Source organism: Littorina saxatilis, linkage group LG12 (genome assembly GCF_037325665.1).
Source record: "Littorina saxatilis isolate snail1 linkage group LG12, US_GU_Lsax_2.0, whole genome shotgun sequence".
NCBI lineage: Eukaryota > Metazoa > Mollusca > Gastropoda > Littorinimorpha > Littorinidae > Littorina > Littorina saxatilis.
This window is the reverse complement of record NC_090256.1, coordinates 24074119-24100110: the sequence shown is the minus strand read 5'-3', so window position 1 is coordinate 24100110 and position 25992 is coordinate 24074119. Positions and strand designations below refer to the sequence as shown.

Below are 25992 nucleotides of genomic sequence, written 5' to 3'. Positions count from 1 at the left end.
TTTGAATGCAGTGTAAGTGTCTGGGATTTCTCTCTTTCTCTCTCACACACACACACACACACACACACAACCAGATTATATGAATGTTTGATTTTATACTTGCTCACGAAGGCATGTTTCTCAATGGTGGAAGTGAACTTCACCCTAAATTGTCTGTGTATGTACATCGAGAAGGGTTAGTGCATTGGTACTAAATAATGGGGAAAACATTACTGTGCATTGGTACAATAAGTTAACTTCTTGTTAGATTAATGATTCACAATAAACTGTAAAAACATGAAATAGAAAAAAGACTTTGTTTGCAAAAAAAAAACCAAGCATGTGAGAATCAGACTGTTTGCACATAAAAAATAAGGCAAGAGTGTGGAGGGTGTGGAGGTTGACACCATTCCATGGCAAAAATGCATGTACACACACACAACCAAATATACATGTACAAGCATTTCTTTGAGAAAACAGGAGTACAAGTTTTTTGGACACAGATATCCATCTGTTTTAGAGTACAGCTGATCTGTATGACAGGAAGAACCACAGTTTGACTCTGCTGCCATTTATTCTTTATGATACATGTACAGTATATACATATCACAGAAACAACTTTTTTTTAAAATATTGTAACAAAACAACATACACGTAACCTTATTTAAAACTTGAAACGACTATGTAAAAAACGGTTGTGCAGTACAGTCGTTCCCCTTAGTTAGAGTGGCAAAAATCCACAAAAAGATAATGTGGAAGTAAACTTGAAGATCATTAGAAACACAAAGGTTTTAATAGATATAATCCTCAATCAGAGGATATTTCAAACTAAAATGTATAACTTGTTAAAAACAGAAAACAGCATGCATCTCTATACATGTATTGCAAAAAAAGTGAAGTTGCATCAGTGTAACATTGAGAAGAAATGTACAGTTACTAATGTGAGATATTTGATGAATTCAGCATGTGCTGAATGCTCATATCTGCAAATATGTAAATTAAATTCATGCAATCAAGCCAAACTGAACAACAGTTGTTTTCTTCAAATGTCAAGTTGCTCTTTGAAAACAAAAAGATCACACTAAATTCTAAGTCACAGTTGAACGACAGTTTCATCTTGAACCGCAATGTATTAGTTTCAGTTTAGTACGTTTAAAGCTTTCTTGTAGTTTTAGTGTTTTGACAAAAAGTATACTTCAAGGTATTGCCAAGTTGTTAAACAAATTGCACAGCACTATATACTACCAAAGCTCATTACATCACAATAAAAGCTTATCCCAATGACCAATTTTAGAGTCAACATGAGGAGTATTCACCCAAACCACAGTTTGGTGAAATTGATTGAGAGTTCAAGGAAGGCACAGTAGATCAAGGAAAGCAACCATTTAATGCTGAACTGTCATTGATTTTTAGTGTACAAGGTATCGCAGGTATGCTTTCAAGGGGAAAAGACCAGCATAAATAAGTTCCACAGAATTCTTCCAGGTTCAATACTACCAGTAACAACGTTCACCGGTAACAACGTTTACTGGAACAGCAGTATGCACAAAGGTGAGATTTTGAACACAAAAAGTAAACATGCAGATCTAAAACAATCCAGAATATACAATCAACAATATTTTGCAGCAAAAACAGAAAAGTTGATGGATGCATAAGTAGTGTTGTGTGCATTTAATTGTGCTTTCTGTCCTTCAGAGTCCTGTCTGGTACCCTCTGCAATGGCAAGACAAATATAACATTACAAATGTAGCCCATACATTCTTGGCAAGATACAGTTTGAAGGAATGCATTGACTCTAATAAAAGACAATTAAACTGTAAAACAGCAACCCAGCAAAAAAGAAAATTATGCAAAATTCTGTTTCTTATCAGTTTGTTCTTAATTATCTATGTAATCTTTGGTGGTAAGCTCTCCTTGCCATCATTTCTAGGCCTGTTCTCTCCACTTATCTCCCCCCCCCCCCCCCCCCCCTGCCACCCGGCCTTCTCTTCCTCTTGACATCTGAGGTTCTCCACTAACTCATATCTTCTTTTTTTCTCTCCATCTAGCACCCAATCAACGCTGACATCGAAACACTCTGGATGACTTTTAAGAACTCAGTCACGTCAGCTGTGCAGAAGCACGTCCCCTCCACCCTACGAAGGAAAAACAACAGCCTACCCTGGATCAACAGGAAGATAAAGAAACTCCTAAAGAAGAAACGGAGACTGTACAAACAAGCCAAACGGACCAGACACTGGGACAACTACAACTTCTTCAAGAAAGAATGTAGACGTGAAATACGCCGCGCCAAATGGGAGTACTTGAACAGTGTAATAACTGAAGGGATGAAGGGAAACAACACCAAACCCTTTTGGCGCTATGTGAAAGCCCGTCGCCAGGACAACGTAGGAGTGGCACCACTACAAAACGGAAGCACCCTATACAGTGACAGCATCTCCAAAGCCAAGATCCTCCTAAACCAGTTCCAGTCTGTCTTTACCCGAAACGACGGCTCACCACCCCCCCAGATGAAAGGCCAGCCCTATCCCAGTCTAAATGAACTCTTGATTAGTGAAAACGGAGTGGCAAAACTCTTAAGAAACCTGAACCCCTCCAAAGCCCCTGGCCCCGACAACATACCCAACACAGTACTAAAGATATGTGCAGATTCCATTGCCCCATCCCTCACCCTGATCTTCAATCTTTCAGTCAGCACAGGCCAAGTCCCATCTGACTGGCGCTCAGCGAACATCTCTTCCGTGTTCAAGAAAGGCGACAAGAACAAAGCAGAAAACTACCGCCCCGTGTCCCTAACCTCGGTAGCCTGTAAGTTGCTGGAACACATCATCTGCCGCCACCTACACACTCACCTTGAGAAACACAACATCCTTACCAGCAGAAACCATGGATTTAGAACCGGACACTCCTGCGAGACCCAACTGCTTACCACTATGCAAGACCTCCTCCACTCAAACGACCAGGGAAGGCAAACTGACATTGCCATTTTGGACTTCAGTAAGGCCTTCGACACAGTCCCCCACCACAAGCTGCTCGGCAAGCTGGACCACTACGGTGTCCGTGGACCCATCCACACCTGGCTCTCCAATTTCCTGACAAAGCGGAAGATGAAGGTGGTGCTGGAAGGAGAAGCAAGCGACGAAGTCCCAGTCATTTCGGGAGTCCCACAGGGAACGGTCCTTGGACCTCTTCTCTTCCTTGTGCACATAAACGACCTCCCCGATCAAGTGAAGGCAAACGTACGACTCTTCGCAGACGACTGCCTACTCTACCGTGACATACGCTCATTCCAGGACCACATCGAACTTCAAAAAGACCTTAAGAACCTAGAGTGCTGGGCAGAACAATGGGGCATGAGATTCAACGCGCAGAAATGCTACATCTTATCCACCAAACCCAAATCCCAGTACTTCTACACACTGGACAATACCATCCTTAAACACGTCAGCCAGAGTACCTATCTCGGCATCCAAATATCCTCCGACCTGAAATGGTCACCCCACATCTGCAACATCTGCAACAAGGCAGGGTCCGTCCTCGGATTCCTACGAAGAAACCTGCACAACTGCCCGCAAGAGTGCAGACGCATGGCGTACGTCACTCTTGTCCGATCGACCCTTGAGTATGGGGCAGTTGTGTGGGACCCTTATCTAAAACAGGACATCGACAAAATCGAGAAGGTACAGCACAAGGCAGCCAGATTCATCTGCAAAGACTACAGATCCAGAGAACCTGGCTGCATCACAGCAATGCTACAGCGACTAAACCTACCCACACTTGCAGATCGGCGCAAACAACTCCGCCTGACAATGCTATATAAAATAACGGGAGGACAAGTACCAGCTATACCCCCAGAAAGTTTCCTCACCCCCGCAGATAAGACCAAGCGGAAAATTATATCAACAAAGTTTTACGGGTGCACATCAGAAAACCCCGTTGAGAAGCGAGTCTACAACAACTCGAGACCCTTCAAAATTCCGGATAGCCGATCTGAACCGTATAGAAACTCTTTTTTTGTCAGGACGCCGACTGAATGGAACCGCCTACAAGACTCCGTGGTACATTCAGCAACTGCCAACACATTTACATCAGGTGTTGGCAGGGCCCCACCACCATAGGCGCACCGCCAGGTGTTTTTATCCTGCTTTTAAACACTGCCCAAATTCCAGCAGTTGACACCACCAGTTGGCATGCATGTATAGAAAGTTTTTAAACTCCGTCACGCTGCGCTCTCTCGCCCATTGCGACGACAGCCATTATTGGCTACTGCAATGTACTACATCCAGATCCAGATCCAGATCAACTGCCATACATCATCTGTCTGAAAGTTATTTTCCCATTCCCGTTTTGTTCCCAGCCCATATCATCACCTCCTGTCCTTAAATGAAACACACAAAAATCAATTTTATTTCAAGACTGAAGTCAGATTCTCTGCGGGTTTTCCTGGACCTCACTTAGACATACAGCACACGGCAAACCAATGCACTTTACCTGACATCCACCGGAGCAGATGACTTGACGATGAGGGCAAAGGTTTTCTCGGCATCGGGCGCATCCATGTGAAGTGTGAGGTTGTACTCTCCTGGTTGCAGCATGTACCTGGCATCCACGTCCCACGACTGAACAAACTTGGACTGTGCTCCGTCCGTGTCCTTTATTGCGTCATCGTACAGGTCGTAGATCTCGTCAATGTCCAGAGGGGCGTTGCCAGTCTGCAAACAGTCAGTCAAACAATGCAGACGAGTCCTGTAGGCGCTACTCATTGCAGATGCATTTGCTGTCAGCAAAGCATTTGTGTCTTATTAATTAACAAAGTTGTCTGATAAGTCTGCGACAACAGAAGCAATTTCAGTTCCACTTGTGAGTACATACATAGCTGTCCAAATACTAACACTAAAAATGGGGGGAGGGGAGTAAGTATCATTGATCTATAAATGAATTTGATGGAAGGAAATATTTAGTAAGGATAGCTTGCATTGCAGGACAGAATAAATAAGGGCTGTGTGCTGCTTTACATGAGAGATTCAAAATATGAATGTTCTCACCGGATACAAGCGGAGACCAATCGGCATGCGAGGTTCACACTGCTCCTGTACGACGTGCAGCACTATTGGCGCTGTGTGGACAAGACAAAAATTGTGTTTAAAAAGATTTACTGAAAGTTGATTTTACTACAGAATGTATTTTTCATTTTCATTTTTGAAGTCCAAAGCAACAAAGAAAGAAAATTGATACAAATAAATACAGATAAATGTATCGATTGAACATTGGATTTCCCTTCTTTGAGCCATGTGACGTCAGAGTCTGTAAAATTCATATGTAGGCGGCCAGCCGTGACTACCAAATAGTGCATGTTTGTGTGCATTCAATCATAAAAACTAAAAGGAATTCTAACCAGAATCGATTGATACATAAATGTTATTTGTGTTTTTGACCAAAATATGACATTTTACACAGATCGAGACAGTCGTTGTTCACCTCGGAGGAACACTGACCATCTCGATCTGTGTAAAATGTCATATTTTGGTGAAAAATACAAATAACGTATAATAAGATTTTTATGCTGTATGATAAGAAAATACAAGAAAAAAGAAGAAGCAGGAGCAGAAATAACAGATACAAAGAAGGACAAACCAACGGTTTATGATGTGTTCTGGCCATGAATAATTTGTCTCACCTTTGTTTCTTAGCACTAATTCATGAATCATCTACATCTAAATTTGAATCTTAATTATATGTTGTTGAAGCTTGGAAATGCAATATTTACTACGGGGTGTTTGCACATATTTGTGACCCTCCACCACGAAATGAGTCGCATGTCACCTCGCGCGGTTCTGCGCTAGGCTTAATATAAGTCCGGGGAGTGTCTGGTAACAGTGTGAGGGTCACCTTAGTCACAGGCTTACAACTCAAACAGTTTTTGCTCTTTTCTAAAACGGTTTTCACCACTGGATAGAGCATAAAGAACTCTTTAGGAAAATGTAAAAATATGAAAATCATGCAAAGGTGACATGCGACTCATTCCGTGGTGGAGGATCACATTTTTGTCTCATATTGCGTTTACTGAGAAATACTCACTTTGCTGTGTGACCGAGATGACAATCTGAGGGTTAGAGGCGTGGCTGTCTCTGTGGGAAATCTGTCCTCCTGAGTTGACCCCTGCCTTCCACTGTCCGTGCACTGACTGGCAGTAACCTGTTTGGAAGTAGGCGTAGAAATGACTGGTACAGTGGAACCACTCTTTTAAAATGTCAAAAGCTTGGAAAAAGAGAGGGGGGGGGGGGGGGGGGTGGGGGCGAGGAAAATGTACAGACGTTATTAGCAAAAGATCTGGAAAACTAGGGTATCAAAGTTGGGCGTGGGGAGTGTAGTCGGTTCTTCAAACAAGGGTCTTCCACTTTATGCAGATATGAAGGTACATGATACAAGGTAACTTGATGTTACGAATTTTCTAGAAACACCATCTTCAGAAGTTTAAAGCCTAAATGTACAAGCTCCAGAGTTTAAGAGCTTGCGATTTTGTTAACATATCCTCACTGCTGCTACTGCACGTCGCTTTCGTATACATCACCCCAGGATACATATCACCTGATGCATAATTATTTTAGATCAAATGTCTGTCCATCAGGAACTTGTTCCTTTCTAGCTTTGGCAGGTAAGAACAACAATACCCTTATCATACAATACAAAAGATGAAAACAAAACTATTGTATTTACTGTAAATGGAAATGATAGCTGTGCGGGAACAAGTACGTTTAGGATTGTTTACTCACTCAGTGGGTAGTTCTCTCCATCATGGGTGAATGAAGTCTCCTGCTCGCAGGCCATCACTTTGTGACTTCTTGGAAGCTCCCTGGAAATAAAGTAATCATGCTGTTTAACGAAGGGGAATATATGCGAGACATTTATTTCACAAAAGGAAAATGGTAAAAAAGACAAAAAGGGCATTTTTCTTTCTCTTCATAGATTCATTATTTCAGTCTTCTCAGCTTTGCAATGCGTTCCGAAGTTTTTACAGTTAGAAGATGCAATCTTCGTGTGTAAATGAAGCGTTGAATTTCTCTATTGCTTTCCGTTACCCGACAGAGAAGCTCTGCATGATAAAAAGCGTGCAGTGGTAGCTGCAACGAAGAAACCTTTGGGGTCAGAAAAAAGTATAAAGTAGCAGGTCTTCTCTTATGACATGTACATCTTGGTAAAGTTAATACACAGATGAACAACAGGAGGTGCCCTCTCATGGGAGGTGTCCTCTCATCGGAAGGGTATGACATTGCAGGTAGCACTGTTGCACGAAAACTTAATAATAATAATAACACATTTGATGATAATGATGATGATGATGATGATTGATGATGATGATGATGATGATGATGATGATGACCACGGCGATGACCACAACGACGACGACGATGATCTTTTCTATAGCACGAGTCCCTTAAAATTAATGGCTGCAGCGCAGGTGCATCAACTTACCGCACTGTACTGACGGAGCACGAGGAGAAGACCCTAATGAGGAAAGGTTTCTCCTGACCAGCGTCTACAGTGGACGGCACGATGGCGTAGGTGCCCGGAGTGACCTTGTGACGGAACGAGCACTGTGCCTCAGGGCAGTAGCTGTTGGTGTGGTCACCCATCATCTCCAGCACCGCTGACTCCCCGCTGTCAGCAAGCACCTGCAATACAGGCAGGAATAATGATCACAGATTATTCCACGTGATGGTCGATTTCCTTTAGCACCTCACCTCTATGTTGTTGCAATGGACGATTTCTTCGCGCAGTGTTTGACTTTATTGCAGCCAACTCGGGTAACAGAACATCCAGAATACAGTATTGGATTGCAGGTAGATGGGCGCAATAGCCAAGTGGTTATTAAAGATTCGGGGTTTGAATCCCAGCAGCGTGGGTTAAGGGTTGACATTTTTCCAATCGCCCAGGTCAGACCTGCTAGTGACTTATCCCCGTTCGTGTGAACAAACACAAAAAGATCATGTTATCCATGTCAGAGTATGGTGGGTTATAAAAAGATGAAAACATCCAACATGCATTCCCAGAAAAGGGAGTGTGACTGCCTAAATGGGGTGGGGGGGGGGGGGGGGGGGCGCTTCCCACATGTAACAGCCCACTTGTGCCCATTAGTGAACTTGGAAGTTGCAGCCCACAAACGCAGAAGAAGAAAAAGAAGGATTGCAAATGGGCTGCTTACTCAAGATTTGTGTATCCGGAATTCGACCTCATCAGCCCAAAGCTGTGCAAACTTTCGGGAGGGAGTCAGCTATTTTTTTTTCTTTTCTCTCTCTCTCTCTTTTGAGTAGTTGACACCACCAGTATCTATCCCCAAGAGATACTGAATGACAGTATATGTCAAACTGTTCATCTCGAATCAAGCTCAATTACCTTGTAGAGATCGCATCGGACCTGGAAGTTGTCCACTTGACGGTTCTCCCTTCTCTGGATCAGCTGCACCACCACAGCTGCCTCTGTCTCTGCACGCACAGGTTGGTGAGCGAAATAATAATATTTTCACATTTCACAATGATACAACCAGAACAAATTAGTAGGAAGAAGAAGAACAACAACAATAACAACAACAATTTACAACAACGACTAACAAAATTAATACAACCAGAACAGTGAAGAAGAAGAAGAGCAGCAGCACCACCACCAACAACAACAACCACAACAACAACAAATCAAAAAAAGAAAAACAAGAGGCGAAGCCTTCAAGGCTCACGTAAGAAATAGACAAACAGTAACACAAACTCAATCACTCCGTCACACATACACACACACACACAGTAAGCATAGGTGACACTGTGCAAGAAAGCGAGACACTAGATCTAGATCTGTCTGTCTGCATGTAGCCTACTTACAGGGACACGACTAAGAGTAATACCGAATATTCTGGACTCGCAACGAAATATACAAACAAATGACAATGAACAACGCTTCGACCTAATGGTCTTCAACAGGTTAAAAAAAAATGAAAACAACAATACAAATATCAAAACGACTTATCAGAGAAGATGATGTCCTCCAAGCGCAAAAGAAGGGGGAAAGGGAGATAAATCAAAAAGAAAAATGAGCAATGAAAAATGAAACCAAAACGAAACAAACCAGAATAATAACGCTTGAAGGGCCTGAAGTTGAAAGAAAGAGAGAGAGAGAGAGAGAGAGAGTGTCAACAATCTACGACACGACTGCCAACTAGTCTCGGCCCGCTCAAAAAACAATGACCGAGACTTTCAGTAATTCCTTCGCGTGACGTCTAACCCTCTTACGCCATAATGTGACGTCTTCAAATGACGAAATGTTAAAGTTTCTACCACAGACATACACACGCACGCACGCACATACGCACGCACGCACGCACAGACAGACAAAGTTACGATCGCATAGGCTACACTTACGTGAGCCAACAAGTCGCGTAAGGCGAAATTACTACATTTAGTCAAGCTGTCGAACACACGGAATGAAACTGAACGCACTGTATTTTTTCACCAAGACAGTACAGCTTCGTCAATCCCCGCGTGAAGGAAATCGCTCACCTTCCACGTGCAAAACGTAGTGATATTGACACGCCAGATTAGCGCGGTGGCGTATTGTGCTAAGCAGGAAAGCGCGCTTTTCTGTATTCTTGTTAACTTTCTGAGCTTGTTTTGAATACAACCTATCATATCTATATGTTTTTGGAATCAGGAAATGATATGGAATAAGATGAAATCATTTTTGGATCGATTTCTTAAAATTTAATCGTAAGACTAATTAATCTATTTTCGTTAATTGTGATCACATTTTAAGAGTAAACATGACATATGTATATATTTTTAGATTCAGAATGTGATGAAGAATACGATGCAATCAATTTTAAATCTGTTTGCGAAAAATCGATTTTAATGACAACTTTAATGAGCAAACTCATTAATTAAATTTTAAGCCTCCAAGCTGAAATGCAATACCAAAGTCCGGGCTTCGTCGAAGATTACTTGACCAAAATTTCAACCAATTTGGTTGAAAAATGAGAGCGTGACAGTGCCGCCTCAACTTTCACGAAAAGCATGACATCATCAAAGACATTTATAAAAAAAAAATGAAAAAAACGTCTGGAGATACCATACTCAGGATCTCTCATGTCAAGTTTCATGAAGATCGGTCCAGTAGTTTTCTCTGAATCGCTCTACACACACACACACAGACACACACACATACACCACGACCCTCGTCTCGATTCCCCCCTCTACGTTAAAACATTTAGTCAAAACTTGACTAAATGTAAAAACCGTTGCATTTACAAATAAAGAGAAACCATCAATGTAGCTGCAGTGTCATCAGAACTACATTAATGAAATAAGATCATATATAGCTATGGTGTCATACATATTGACTTCACAGCGTAAGAGGCACTCACCTGTGTCTGGCACAGTGAAGAGGTAGCGAGGGTTGAGGAGCCTGTTCTTGTAGCCTGCTGCTGTCTCCCCTTGCCACTCCCCGTACATGTTGGTCACATAGTCTGTCAACACAGCATAAACAGCAGTATGATACTTTATTGCAACCTATGCCATCAGGCCTGCTCCACCTCTAACGATTTTAGACTAATTATAAGACAACAAACAACAAAAACAATACGTTTACAAAATGTTAACGGAAAACCGTTACAACGTCCATTCTCAGTTTCTGTTTGCTCTAAATAATAATACGCATACAGAAGAGCGTCTTTGTCGTTGTCCTGTGTCAATTTGGACTGAGAGGCTTCTCCGTGTAGTTTTGGATTTATTTCATATCAGCAGTGTAGCTATCCAGCAAAAACACCACCAAAGACCAGGATTTCTTGCCGTTTTCCAAACTTGCAGTCGCACTCTTTCCCATGTTATATCAGCCTGACATCGCGGCAGATTTAAACGGAATTGGTATACCCTAAAGTCTAAAGAAACTCACGGATGTAAAAATGTGAAATATCGTTCAGGTTTAGTTGCCGTTTAGACGGTTCAGAATTAAACCTGCTGTCAAGAAAACGCCATTTTTGCAGGTAGTAGTGGTCAAGGACCTGTGATGTCATACCCAAATATTGCTCAAATCTAATTAACCCATTTTTTTTTAGCAGACGTAAGGCAGATCTTAAAAAAACATATATGTTTCTGACCAAAACACTGCTGTTTAACATTTGTGCTATACCAGTAAAAAAGTATCCTTATCTTAGGCCAACAAAAAAAAGTTGGTTTAGGGTAACCCAACTGACACTATTTTATCCCGCGGACCCTACAACTTTTTTTCCATTTATCAAAAAAAATCCACTTTTGGCACATTTTACGAACCATACCGAGACTAACCTCCTTTAAACTTGACCATAGACCTATATTAGATACTAGAATGAATACCCGCTTCGCCGGGTAGCCGGCTTCGCCGGGAAGAAGTACTTAGAGCCGTACGCCGGCTTCGCCGGGTCCGAACAATGGACCCGCCAAGCTTAGGTCCCTCCCAGATTCGTGGAATGGGAACAGCACGAAAATGATTCAGTGGCCATAATGCCATTCCTGACCATATCGAGTTCCATCCTTATCAACGAATGTAACCGTGTTAATCACCTTTGGAGGCGAACTCCACTCAAACAGGACTGAGCAAGTTAGAGCTTATCTCTAAGCCCTTTTGAACTGTTATGGCTTCTCAAAGGAAGGCCAGTACATAAAATTACACAAAAGCCGCCAGACCACATCACAAACAGAACTGAACAATGCACAGGTGTTGCTCACATAGAGACACACACACACACACACACACACACACACACACACACAAACACAGAGAAGCCGTATCTATAGAGAGATAGATGACAGTGTATTTTTCGCGTGGCTATAAATTGATTCGACCTTTGCACTTTTACAGTGAGGATAATTTACGGGTCCAATTTACGTTCTGGACACTGCGGTGACCTTCTAAAAATAGTAACAGAACGCCGGGAATATCCGAAGATGCCCCCTTCATACTATAGTGCACCATACGAAGGAAGGGAGGTAAACGCTGAAAACATGGAGAAGATGAGAAGATAAGGAAGAGTTACTTATAATGGTGAAATGAACACAAAAACCAAATTCGGTTCAGCGCTGCGCGCTGAGAGCACGTGTTGAAATATCTCATCGATGATATTGTGTCCGGGGTGTAGCTGAATACGGTGTCCAAATTTGAAAAAGATCCACCGAGAACTTTGGCTTTGGTGTGTCGGTATGGGGGCCCGGGTAGCTGAGGTGGAACCAAAATAGCTGAGGTGGAACCAAAATCGGTTCAGCGCTGCGCGCTGAGAGCACGTGTTGAAATATCGACCAGGTTGTGTCCTGTACCGGGTCTACCTGAATATGCCCACCAAATTTGAAGCAGATCCATCGAGAACTTTGGCCGTGCATCGCGAACTCACACACAGACACACAGACACACACACAGACACACAGACACAAGTCGTATATATATATAGATAGGTCCCTGACTTGACTAAATCTACTGATATGAGGCGTGGGGTCGGCAGACAAAGACAGAAGGCAGGGAGAAAATAAGTGGAGGATGAAAACACATCATACTGAGAGAGTCACTGCTGCCGTCCATGTCGAAGTCAGGAGTGAGTGCACAGATCGTGGTCTGACTGAAGTAAGTCATGAAGTCATCAAGACAAATCCAGAATTCACCATCGTCAATGACAGCCCTCGGCACCTCGTCGTTAGACACTCCATCCCACTGTGAGCTCCTGCAATAGAGATTTGAACCGTGTAAAGAGAGGAGTTAGAGAAGGCATAGACCTATATTAGGTCCCTGGAGAAGGGAAGAGGTGGAAAACAGTTCAGAAAGAATTCAGCTATAGCAGTAAAAGTCCATCAGTGGTTCACTAAGTTAGTTAAGGTGACGCTTGAATAGTCTTCAGTTGTCTTCTAAGGCTAGATTTGCTACTTTTGAATCATCATATATTGATTGTGACATACAATGCTATCAGTGTCATGTCAGGCCCCTCCAATGAGAGGACACCTCACAATAAAGAGCACCTTCTGTTGTCTCAGTCTGTGTCTATTATCGTGACCAAACATAGGGACACTTTTGGTTGGTCTTTATTAAGGGTCTCCTTTCATTGGAGGTACCACTGTCCAAATAGTTTCTTGTCATTTGCAGTCATGAGAGCCTTACAGGATCTACACATTTGATCAGGGTTGATAATCATAATAGTAAGGATATCTCTAAGACGCAAATCCTACAATACATCATTAGTTCTACGCTCATCACAAAATACATACACACATACACAATTCTGAACACCATGGCAAATTCAAATATATCAAAGTATATTAGTTTACAGTTTAGAGGTTTGTGTCTCAATAACAGTGTTGCTAAGTCTATTGGTGTACAATGTGTACATAACATACCCATCACTCCAGTCTCCTGTCCATTCCGTGTTACCCCAGGGATTTCGTATGCGGAGAAGTGACACGCCCTTTGTCTGTGATAATAGACAACACTTAGACAAAAAGAAACACAACAGTAACCAGGTTTGGGTGCATTCTTAATCAATATTTCGACAGCTTGTCGCTGCGTTTCAGTTCAGGATGGTAAAAAATAAGGAATTACTACACGTGATGTACAGTGTATTGTCATGAAAGAACACTTGATCAGTGGTTGATAACTCGAGCTGGAAATCGTAATGTGTTGCTTATTCTCTGTCATATTTTCTCCCAGTCACAATTCTCTGCTTGTTCAGTGATGGCAACCAAGCTTCAAACTTCTTTGCTTTTCCATCGAGGACAAAGAAGCAATCTATATATCAACTCTTACAAAGCTTCTTATCTCAGTGATCTTCTTCTGTGTTCTTGGGCTGCAACTCCATCGTGCACTCCTTTCTTGCGCGAGCATGCAGTCTTTATGTGAATGGCAATGATCCCCCCCCCCCCCCGCCCCCATTTAGGCAGTCATACTCTCATTACAAACAGGACTTGTTTAGTCTAGGTCGACTTTCTCCTTTCCGTTCGCTAGTTCAAGAAAGCCATCACTTGTAATTTAGTTTGACTGATGCATCATTTTGCACAAGTTTGAAACTATATGTATGTGCCCCCATGACAGTTTTTAGAAGAGACGTGTAGATACTGCCATGTGCAGTATAGATCAGTATACGGTGCAAGGTCATTACACTATTACTGTATTAGTTTCAAAATAAACCCTACAATTAAATTCTGCCCAACAACATTGGATAGCATGCTCCTTTACAACAGCTACCTTTTGTTTTAACTAGAATTATCTGCAGTGTGCTCAAATTGAAAATTGACTTTTGTGTACCTGTGCAGCTCCAGTGAGGGAGTAGGCATGACCCCCGACTAGACCGTAGACCTTGTTAAACTCATCCTGCAATAAAACAATGGTAATCATTTTCATGAATTTTGATTAACAACAAGCCGGGTGATACAAAACACATGTTGACTCCCCACAAGGCATCAGATATCTCGTAATGGCATTTCAATTGTTGAGCAAAGGCGGAATGGAGTTAAAATATGAACTTATACACAGAAATCCTCTCTCTCTCTCTTTTACTCTCTCTCTCTCTCTCTCTCTCTCTCTCTCTCTCTCTCTCTCTCTCTCTCTCTCTCTCTCTCTCTCTCTCTTTTACTCAGTCTCTCTCAGTCTCTCTCTTTCCGAGTCTGATGCTTACGCCACAGGACTAAAGAAAGGAAAGGAAAACATTCCAAGGATTAGAATGAAACATAAAAACAAACACAAAAATAACGGCAGTTAAAAACAAACACAAAGAAATCGAAATCTATACCCTCACACAGAAAAAAATAGTATATTGGCGCGATTATTATTCACAGGTACTTTATCTTTCCTGATTCATTCCCACGCCGTTCATAAGGAGTGATGTGCACCAGAAAGGTACCAAATGGGTGGGAGCCAGCTATGGAATCGGATCAGTTGAAATTGAGTTTTTTGGGTGTGGTTTCAACCAAACCGACCACAAAGCTCCCACCAATTTGGTAACTTTCTCGTGCACACACGCCCTGCTACCACCCTTCTCCTAAAACCTCTGAAACCTTCAGCAAAGAAAGCAGCAACAACAAACAAACAAAAGTACAAACCGGGACGACACAGGTAACATGGGCGCCCGAGTTGACGGCGTTACGGATACGGGAGAAGATCTTGCGAGGCTTGTCGTCACTGTCCTCAAAGTCAATGCGCTCTGCCACGCCCCCTGTCAGTGCCAAGTAGGCGTCTCCAGGCTGACCCCCGTACACCGCGTTGTAGCTGCCGTGGTACCTGCAACATGATTATGTGTTGGTCGGTTTTACATCTCTCAGCAACAACAACACCAACACGACGACGATGAAGACAACAACAACTACAACAACAAGTGTAAATCTTTTCAGTAACAACTCTATTTTTTAAAGGTGTTGGCCGCCGAGGCTGTACATGTACGTACACTCCGTGTAGTGTGTGTGTGTGTGTGTGTGTGTGTGTGTGTGTGTGTGTGTGTGTGTGTGTGTGTGTGTGTTAGTGTGTGTGTGCGTGCGTGCACATGTGTGTGTGTGTGTGTGTGTGTGTGTTTCTGTATGTGCGTGTCTTTCTGTCTGTCTGTTTGTCTGTCTGTATGTCACTGTATGTGTAGCATATATGCTTGCGAGTACATGCGGCTATGACTGACTGAAGCCGGAATTTTGGCAACGTAATGAGAGTTTTAGCAGGAAATGTTTCGGGATTTAACATTTTTAAAAAGATGTACAGACGACGAGAAGCAAGTAGCGTTACTAAAACTGGACTCAGTGTAGCTGACCTGGCAAAGGCTTTCTCTAGAAGGCACACCCAGAACTCGTTGTCGTCCGTGGCGGAGCGAGCCCCCCAGGGTTTGGTGTCATGGATGATTGGCAAGAAGTCGTCGATGTACACGTCCTCCCACTTGCCAAAACGCCAGAACCGTGCGTGGAAAACTCCATCGTATGCTTCCGTTTCCACCATGTAAGCATCTTCAGGAATCACCTGCCAGCACAGATTATGGTCCCAAGATATTAACCGAAGTTATAGTTACTTCTATATTCTGTTAGCATCGCCTGGAATCACTGATATAGCCCAGAGAACGAGTGCTGATTTTTATCCTGTAGATGAACTAACGACGGAAAATGTTATTTGAAATGCACATTACATCTGATCTGAACATCAACTGCTCAACTGTATTAATAGATGCCCCCCCCCCCCCACCCCCCCACCCCCACCCCCATGATAAATCTAATGTTGTTGGCCCACGATACCCTCTCACACAGCTCCTTTATCATTGTGCTTTCCAATTACGGTGTTTTAACCGGAAGGTTCGTAAGAAAGTCTTTGCTATTAAATTTTTGTCAAGGAATTTTGACGCAAAGTGGTCTCAACAAAAGAGCTTCTCGAAAACGTTTGCTTTCTCTGCAGAACCTGATCTGACAAACGTCACACGCTAACGGGACAGTCGTCGAGGCTGCATCTAAACATGGGCACACGTCTTCATGGACAAACTATCTGGTAGATATTGATAGCACCAACGATTCTTTTGTAAAGTTCCTGAACTTTTTACTCTTAGTGTCACCTCATGGTGAGAGTTTTGCGTGCCACGTCGGGTTTTTATTTGTACTTTTATTTATCTATTGTTTTAATCTTGCCACTTGGGCAGTATGACGGCGTTATGCAGGATAAATAGAGACAAGACAAGACAAGACAACATCATGTCTTTATTATCGAGGATAGTAGATGAGCAAGGATATTTGCTTTTTAACATCCATCCCTCGCCCTAGATAGGGTCAACTAGATCAGAAAACAAAATATGATGAAAGAACTATCAGAGCAAACTTTACACATTATAACTGTACGTACAGATGAAAAAAATGAAAAGCACTTCACAACATTTTGATAAGGATAAGATTTCATATAGTCCTGTGAGGTGACATTATACATTTAGACCATGGATGAAGAAATCTCTGACCTGGTTGAGCAGAGCTTTGTGCTCCGAGATGTTGGCCACGGTAGACAGGAACCAGCACGTGCCGGCCCCGCCCTGTCCGATGTCATAGCGCGTCGTGCCATCGCTGAACAGCTTGGGATTCGAACTGATTTCCTGCAATAGCAAACTGCTCAATGATAAATAAACACATACACACGCACGCACGCACGCACGCACACACGCACGCACGCACTCAAGCACGCACGCACGTACGCACGAACGCACGTCCGTACGCACACACACACACCCCCACACACACACACACACACACACACACACACACACACACACACACACACTGTATTTCCAGCGCACATCTCCATGACATGATGACAATAAACTGACATATGAAGCTAATTGTTTACAATGCGTGTTTCTGAGCCGTATTCGTCATATTCTACAAACTTGACAGCATTTAAATGCACACTTCCTCCAATGTACACAGTTCGACTGACCATGATCTGGCCAGGCTTTTACATGGGATATCATTAGAACATCCAACCGGCACGGTTGGCCTAGTGGTAAGGCGTCCGCCCCGTGATCGGGAGGTCGTGGGTTCGAACCTAAGACTTTAAAATTGGCAATCTAGTGGTTGCTCCGCCTGGCGTTTGGCATTATGGGGTTAGTGCTAGGACTGGTTGGTCCGGTGTCAGAATAATGTGACTGGGTGAGACATGAAGCCTGTGCTGCGACTTCTGTCTTGTGTGTGGCGCACGTTAAATGTCAAAGCAGCACCGCCCTGATATGGCCCTTCGTGGTCGGCTGGGCGTTAAGCAAACAAACAAACAAACAAAACAAATAAACTTGGACACTTGTCAAATATCATCACCCTGGCTGCTCTGTGTGCAGAGTGTGATTTTTCTGTTGAGTTATTAAGTAAAAGCCGCTAGTGGCTTTTTAGAGAAATGTATTAATACAAAAAATTCCTGCTCATTGGAGGAAGCAGTGAGGGTGTTGATTAATGGTGTGTATCCAAGTGGAGAGATGGTCTTATCAAAATGTTAAAACTTGACCAGATCTACGATGGTCAGTCGAACTGTGTACCCGGGAAGTAGTGTGCCTTTAACCAGTTCGCTGTCTGTAGATATTTGTACACAGAGCATACCTGTATTTACATGAATTGACAACTTACAACGTGACCTAGATGTATAAATGAATATATCACACACGCACACGTTGTTTATTTGTTGTTCTTTTTTGTTGTTGCTTATAAAACGGTTTGTTGCCCGTCAAAGCAAGCTACCCAGGACGTCAGCTGATGTCCTACAGGCAAAGTTAGGGTTAACAAAAAAGCCGTTGACTGAAACTGATTTACTCACAATGGGGCGTTTCCAGGCCAAGTTTTGTGTGGTGCTGGCGTCAGTGATGGCGTCATGCAGGCCGAACTCGGGGTCCGTGTACAGTTCACCAGACGACACCGACGGACGTCTCTCACCGGCCTCGTCATCTGAGCTCACCCTGAAGTCATGGAACTGAGACATCAGGCCTGTAGATGTTTGCGCGAAGCCTCCAGTGGTGCCTCTATCGGTTGTGTCTTCTCTTACCACGTCATTGCCACCTGTCAAGTTGGTTTAAGGCGTAAGGGTCACCCAGATTGTCGGACCAAAACTGTAATTTTTTTTATTCAGTCACTTGTAATCAATGAATTGGCTTGATGTTTGGTAGTTTTCTTCAAAAATCATTATATTTTCAGAAAACATCAAGTTTGAATACCTACATTAAGTAGAACAACTGACAAAATTATTTAATTCGTAAAATAATGGGCAAAATAAACCTGCAAAAATGCTAATTTTAGCATTTTTGAATGCTCTCTTGGGGAAAAACTATGTGTCCAATTGAAAAATAAATTGGCACTCATATTTAGCGGCATCATTACCTACTGTATGCTCTAAAAGCTTTCTGTTTTGTTGGAAATGTTGCTTTTAGTAGCATTAGCAAAAGAATACTATAATTCTATATTATTATGATATATCACACAATAAAAAAAAATCTATTTTTCTGATTATCAGCTTCATTCTAGAACAAACAATAGCCAGTCAAGTGAACATTTGATGTGCAAAGTTTCAATGGAATAGGTGAATATTTAAAAAAGTTTTTCATTCAGACAGTGCAGCTGCCTGTGATTTCGCGCGAACTTTCACCACATAAAACAGCAAAAAGTTCAACATCTATCAGTTTATGTCCTTTATGGGGGGGTCATCAAGAGATTAGAATCAAAACTATCTTCACTTGAGCTACTGTCTGATTCATCATCTGTGTCTGACTGTTCTGAGCAGTTTTTGGAATCAAATTCATCATCAGAACCGATAATTTCATTCAACAGAGGCCTTGATTAAAGGGATTTTTAATTCCCACCAACCTACTTTGACCACTTATTGCAAGAAAACTATGTATGCTAGAGACAAAATGTAAACTGCACATGAAAATAGAGATATTGTTCTAGCTTTTGGCAACATCATAATTTAGTATATCTGAAAAACGATTTTTTTCCAAATTCTGGGTGACCCTTACGCCTTAAACAATGTTCTATTACTGTTTACATATTCATGAAGTTTACATACATTTGTAATTATGAAAACAACAAGCCCAACGGCTTATAGTGAAGGTTCAAGTTTGCCCCTGTCAAGTTCCATGAGGAGAAACAAGAAATGAATAGTTGATTCTCTCTAGCCAAATAATTATATTCTGAATACTTTCTGTTCATTCTGGCACAAGAAAAGAATAGAAAGGGAATTGAATGAAAAGACGACACTGAACTATAGATACGAGTAGTTCGTATATATAGCTGAGGGGTGAGAGATGGAGGGAACCAGAAAAGGGGAATGAAGAAGGGAAAAACTAAGGCAGGAAAGGGCGGCAGGGGTGGTGACGACAAGGTGGAAGAAAGAGGAGCAAGACGAGAAGGGCGGTAGAGTACGCATTGGAAACATATCAGTACAACTGAGTAGAGAAGGATGTGAAAGAGAAGAATGGCGTAAGATTCGAACCATGAAAACACACACACACACACACACACACACACACACACACACACACACACACACACACACACACACACACACACACACACACACACACACACTCTCTCCCCCCCCCCCCTCTCTCTCTCTCTCTCACAGAACCATAGCACACGCATGGACACGCAAATACTGCGTACACGTATGTATTATATGCTATCGACGATCACTTGGGAACACTCCACTCCTCACCACCATACACGCCCAAGAATCAGTACAGTCGTAAGGTAAGACGAACCTTCGTTAACAACATCATCAACCGGAGGAGGTGGGATGACGTCAGCTTCTTCAGCGGTCGGCTCGGGTTCTCCTTTGTCCTCTGTGACGTTTGTGTCATCGACAGGCGCCGGGGGAGTGACGTCAATTTCTTCCATTGTCGGCTCGGGCTCAAGTTGACTTTCCTCTCTGTTTTGTTCGACGTTGATCCCTTCTTCTTCCTTCTCTTCCACGTTGGTTTCTTCCTCTTGTTTTTCTACGACGCCTGCTCCGTTGTCTTTTTCTTCCTTTTCACCTTCGTCGAACAGCTCCATTTCGTTCTTCTCTTTGTCCGTTTCGCCGTAATACCCCGCATCGTCATACTGCATTTCGTTGATGTTGGTGTTGGTGGTGGTGGTACCGTCAGTAGTGTCCTCACCACCACCACCACTACCACCGTCGCCGGTTTTCTTTTTGTTGTCATCTTCGTAAAGGTCGTAGCCGTAAATGGCGTTGTCATCCGGATACTGGATTGAGGTGGTGTTTGTGTTTGTATTGTAGTTTGTGTTGGTGTCTGCGTTTGTATTTGTATTTGTGTTTGTGTTGGTGTTCCTGTTACCGTCGGTTCTGTCTTGCCGCGTGGGAGGAGGAGCCGCTGTGGAGGAATTGCCACACCCCATGATGACGTCTTCGTTTCAGACGGTGGAGATGATCAGGTCTGTGGTTGAAGACTGAGGTAGCTGTAGAAAAAAGAGAAAAAGTTGAAAATCCAGCAACTTTAAATGTAGACAGACACAGTAATATCCATAGACTGACAGACAGACATATACAGACAGACAGACAGACAGACTGACAGACATACACATACACACACACGCACACACACACACACACACACACACACACACACACACACACGACACACACACACCCACAACACCCACACAACACCCACACACTGTATTAAAGTGACAGGAACGCGACGCGACAGTAACTTTGGGGCTAAAGAACAGAAACTCCGTAACGCAAAATGTTTTTTTTTAAGCCAAACGAAATTCAGGCGAAGTAGATCATCCCCAGTTTGAGCCGACAAATACCCAGCCACATCAAAATGTCCGTGTTTAAAAAAAAAAAAAAAATTACAGTAAGAAAGAACCACACAAGTGATGAGTGCACCGATTTCTGAAAATCACATGTTCTTCATGAACAGGAAAAGCAGGAGTGAGAACAAACCGCTTCATTGCGGAAGTTTTAATATACACGCCTTAAAACCCTCGCGGCCCTTATCAAGCGTGATAAATTATTAATGACCCCAATAAAGAAGTTACAGAGTTTTTCCAGTTGTGTAAGAAGAGTTTGGAAATTTTTTCTTCTATCACTTTATCAGAGCAAAGCACCCCAATTGTACAGACGTCACGCAACAATGTCACACGGTACAGCAAACGGTAATTTGATTTTTGCTACCGTTGAAGCTTGACTAGAGAGTCGTCGTTATTAAATCTTACTATTGGCGTTAACCTCTCCAATGGGCGCACAACGAAAACGGCTGAATGCTTTTCCGTTTCACTTGGCTAAATGCCATTTAGATTCCTTGTAAACAATTTGGCACTCTGTGCTTTCTTCACTTTAAAACTGTGTTTGATTCTCATGCTAGCCTGTAGTAAGCTTACAAGCGAAGTACTGTGAGTTTAAAATCCAGTGCGGCCCAGGGATTAGCTTACTGACGGAATTGGAATGCAGCAGCCGTGAACATTGTGTGGGAAGTTTTCTTGAGGTCAAAGGCCAATCCAGTTGAGTAAAAGTGTTACACACTCGTCACATTTTTTTCTCACTTGTTCTTCAAAACTTCAATCCAGACTAACTTGCTCGGAAAACACCCCTCCCTGGTGCCTGAATAAGATGAAGAAAACATATGGAGGCTTTTTTCTTTTAAAGTGGTAGAACGTATTCGTTTATAATAAGGTCTGCATATTTCAACTTTTAAACATTGGATTCAAACTAATTGTGTACAGGATGTTACCTGTCTGCCTCTCCCTTCTTTTTCTTGCGCGCGCGAACGTGTGTGTGTGTGTGTGTGTGTGTGTGTGTGTGTGTGTGTGTGTGTGTGTGTGTGTGTGATTTGATTTGATTTGATTTGATTTGATTTTTTTGCATTGGTATTATCTCAAGTAAATTTTATCGCTCATACAGAAGAATGCGAATAAAAACAAACAACAAAAAAAGGCGGAAGAAAAGAAGAAAAAAACAACTATAACAATACTACACCCGTGTGGAAAGTCAAAAAAATATTCTTCAGCTTCAGCCGTTCATACATTTCTTAGTGACTCGCATACCACAATGCCTGTCACAAATAAAACAAAAGGCAACGCCCCGGCAAAACAGGGCTATAAAAGTATGGAGAGCAGCTAGCCCGGGACACCCGACCGGCCAGAGTGCCATCACAGCACCCTCACCATTGCGAGGACCAGTGTCAATGCTCATGCTTTCCACTCACCAAAGGTAAAAATCTGCTTCATCAAAGGACCACAGACTTCTGAATGAAGGTTTATGACTTTGCTCACCCACTCCATATTTCATAATCATAACACTGAACGGAAAGAGTCCAGGGGTTTTAGGCACGATAAAGTGTCCTCCTAGGTAGGGCCGTCACGGGGTCGGATTGATTGAATTCTCAAACAAGTCTTCATTTCTACTTGTCCGACCCAACACTTAGTTCCAACCCAGTTGGGCACTGTCTCGTGCATACCTACCCAGGTAGGTACTGCGCCCACTGTGATCTGACTTCCCGTGTTAACGCCTAATGTCTTGGTCAATACAGGATCAGTCTTGCAAGGTCAGATAGTGTCTGTATCACCAAAGACCAGATAGCGACAATATCCTATGGTTGCCAAAGTAGACTCGCGAAGTCTATGCTTCGGTTGATTGTCACTGCTCACTCAATACAGCTCCCTCTCTATCTTGCCCCCATCCTCTCCCTGTCAGTCATTTTTTTCTAACACACACATTCTCTCTCTCACTCTCTCTCTTTATTAATAATTATCCTCACTCCCACCCCAAACAAACTCATAAAGTGAGTGCAACGGCCTGCATATACATCCAAAAAAGGATGCGGGAGGCAACAGATGTAACCGTTACCATAGGAACGGGCATTATCGCGCACACACACACACACACACACACACACACACACACACACACACACACACACACACACACACACACACAGCAGACAAAAAAAGAAAAAGAAAAAAGACCCACCCCCTCCCACCATAAACCAACACACTCACAAACCAGAAGAACACACACAATTAACAACAATGAACAAAACCCCATGATAGCCGTAAGACAAAAAATACTTTTGCCACAGCAGCTAACATATCTGCGTACTTCTCACGAAATCATATATTCAAATTTTTTGGTCTCCAAGATTAGCAAGTTAGCATGTTAATGTTTGTAAGAATGTTGAGACAGAAAAAATAGCAGTTTTTTTTGGTTTGTTTTGTTTGCCAAAAGCTGCCGTTTTGTCCGTGTTTCATGTTTGGCATATTTCTTTGCAGTTAACTGTAAAAAATATTGTTTGGCGGTGAATAATTTATGTCTGACAGCCAACGGAATCGGAGATCGTGATCAATGATTATTATGTGCTTTATCCCGATCACAAACACCGCCAACACATTTTCGCCGCCAAAGCGTGCATATGAACTCACTGATTCATAACTCATTCGCCCGAGGTCAGACAGGAAAAAAAACCTAAACTTGAAAGAGTGGGGGTTTCTGCATTGATTATGACTCGAATTATTCACGTACCCATACTCCGTCGGAATCGAATTACAAAAAAACCCACCACCCACCATTTGTGTGATGGTTGTGGTTAGTGAGCATGTGAGTGAGTGTGTGAGAGAGACAATGACAATGACAATGACAATTCTTTATTTTACGAGGGAAACAGAATAAGCATTGGTATACTTTTTTGCATCTGGCCCTCGCCCCAAAGAGGGACTTAATCTACTATAATAACTACTACTACATACATACAGAGAGAGAGAGAGAGAGAGAGAGAGAGAGAGAGAGAGAGAGAGAGAGAGAGAGAGAGAGAGAGAGAGAGAGAGAGAGAGAGAGAGAGAGAGAGAGAGAGAGAGAGACAATGACAAATCTTGGCCCTCGCCTCAAAGAGGGACTAAATCTACTATAATAACTACTACTACATACATACAGAGAGAGAGAGAGAGAGAGAGAGAGAGAGAGAGAGAGAGAGAGAGAGAGAGAGAGGGTATTCACTGCCTTGAAACATACGCACAGTCAAATTTAGTGAATATCAGAAGCACACACACACAGATACATACACAGAGATACACAGCCATACTTAGCATATTGCCAACTCAGTAATGTTAGTCAGCAGCCTTTATGTTTCTTCAAGTCCAGTAATTCCATCTATTGCAGACTGAGACACACCAAAGAAAATCTATACCAGGCACAAGTCACCAAACCAATCGTACTGATAAAAGCCACACGCACAGTCTGTTTACCTCCGTGCTGCAATCGAAGACAGCGTTCAGGTGTCTTCTTGTATGAGTTGACGAGAATGATTAACGTCGTGTATTCCACCAAGTTACAGCAGGCGAAATGCCAGACTTGGTACCGACAATAGTTGAACACTGACGCACTTGGTAAGCCAGCAATGAAAAGAATCGTATCTTTCCGCGTTAACGATCGGTCACACCAATCAAGAGTACTCTCTCAGTCCTCGCACTAATTGCGCCCCAATGCGTAAATTAGCTCCACGTGACGAGCATGTTTGTGTGTGTCATTACACATTTTGGGTGGCCGAGTGGTAACGCACTTGCGCTCGGAAGCGAGAGGTTGCGAGTTCGACCCTGGGTCAGGGCGTTAGCAATTTTCTCCTCCCTTTCCTAACCTAGGTGGTGGGTTCAAGACTGCAGTGCTAGTCTTTCGGGTGAGACGAAAAACCGAGGTCCCTTCGTGTACACTACATTGGGGTATGCACGTTTAAGATCCCACGATTGACAACAGGGTCTTTCCTGGCAAAATTGTATAGGCATAGATAAAATTGTCCACCAAAATACCCGTGTGACTTGGAATAATAGGCCGTGAAAAGTAGGATATGCGCCGAAATGGCTGCGATCTGCTGGCCGATGTGAATGCGTGATGTATTGTGTAAAAAAATTCCATATCACACGGCATAAATAAATCCCTGCGCCTTGAATATGTGCGCGATATAAATTGCATAAAATAAAAATAAAATAAAAAAAAATAAATCCCTGCGCTTAGAACTGTACCCACGGAATACGCGCGATATAAGCCTCATATTGATTGATTTTGCTGTAGGATTACTGTGAACAGTGTCAGTGACAATGTTCACGATTGAATTAATTTTGTGGTTTAAATTAGTAAATAAATCAATGCAGAGAACAGACAAAAGCACTCACCTGGTGTTTCGCCACAGGTATTTCTTCACCCGCGCTGATCGCTGATTGCAGCGGAATAACTTGAGTGCGTTGGCTCCACAGCTTGGCAACACAGTAAACAACCTGTGTTGTAGTCTCGGCCAGCCAAGAGTACTAGCCCTTTTACTTCGGGTTCGGGTACACCAGAGAAAAGCAAGGGGAGTCAACTCTAACTATGTGGAAATCGTCCGCTATCGATCAGCGATGTTTACTGTGGGTTTTGGTTCAGTTGGCCAAGTACAACAAAAGGGAATCAAAACTCTACGCGGCGGAGCTGTCATGGTCTGTTTATGGTGTACTGATTTACTGCAAAATAGTGTATAAAGAGACAGTATGTTTGTACGGGGACTAAGGTGGT

The 25992-nt window shown here is 42.7% G+C and overlaps 1 protein-coding gene across 3 annotated transcripts; it reads right to left on the bottom strand.

Moving 5' to 3' along the window:
• Positions 1-75: 75 nt before the first annotated feature.
• LOC138981573 (calpain-1 catalytic subunit-like) lies at positions 76-25754 on the bottom strand. Of its 3 annotated transcripts, none has more exons than XM_070354532.1 (17): positions 25617-25754; positions 20213-20909; positions 18277-18515; positions 16940-17071; positions 15764-15966; positions 15072-15249; positions 14278-14343; positions 13374-13447; positions 12543-12706; positions 10385-10486; positions 8374-8462; positions 7453-7652; positions 6753-6832; positions 6058-6174; positions 5025-5095; positions 4471-4691; positions 76-1692 (listed from the first exon to the last, which is right to left on the bottom strand). In XM_070354532.1, the coding sequence occupies exons 2-17, from the start codon at positions 20847-20849 to the stop codon at positions 1671-1673; spliced, it is 2595 nt and encodes an 864-aa protein (XP_070210633.1). In that variant the 5' UTR covers positions 20850-20909; positions 25617-25754; the 3' UTR covers positions 76-1670. The 3 variants fall into 3 exon arrangements, with proteins under 3 accessions (XP_070210633.1, XP_070210636.1, XP_070210634.1); XM_070354535.1 differs by having other exon boundaries at positions 20789-20909; positions 25617-25753; XM_070354533.1 differs by lacking the exon at positions 25617-25754 and adding an exon at positions 24696-24891.
• Positions 25755-25992: the final 238 nt, after the last annotated feature.

What these genes read in the sequence shown, in the direction of transcription:
- LOC138981573 (XM_070354532.1), bottom strand. Translation starts at nt 20,849, where the DNA reads ATGGGGTGTGGCAATTCCTCCACAGCGGCTCCTCCTCCCACGCGGCAA. An exon ending in ACAAAGCTCTGCTCAACCAG is followed by an intron (nt 15,967 to 16,939) that starts GTCAGAGATTTC and finishes CTGTGCTGGCAG; the next exon opens with GTGATTCCTGAAGATGCTTA. An exon ending in TTGGTCTCCGCTTGTATCCG is followed by an intron (nt 4,692 to 5,024) that starts GTGAGAACATTC and finishes GACTGTTTGCAG; the next exon opens with ACTGGCAACGCCCCTCTGGA.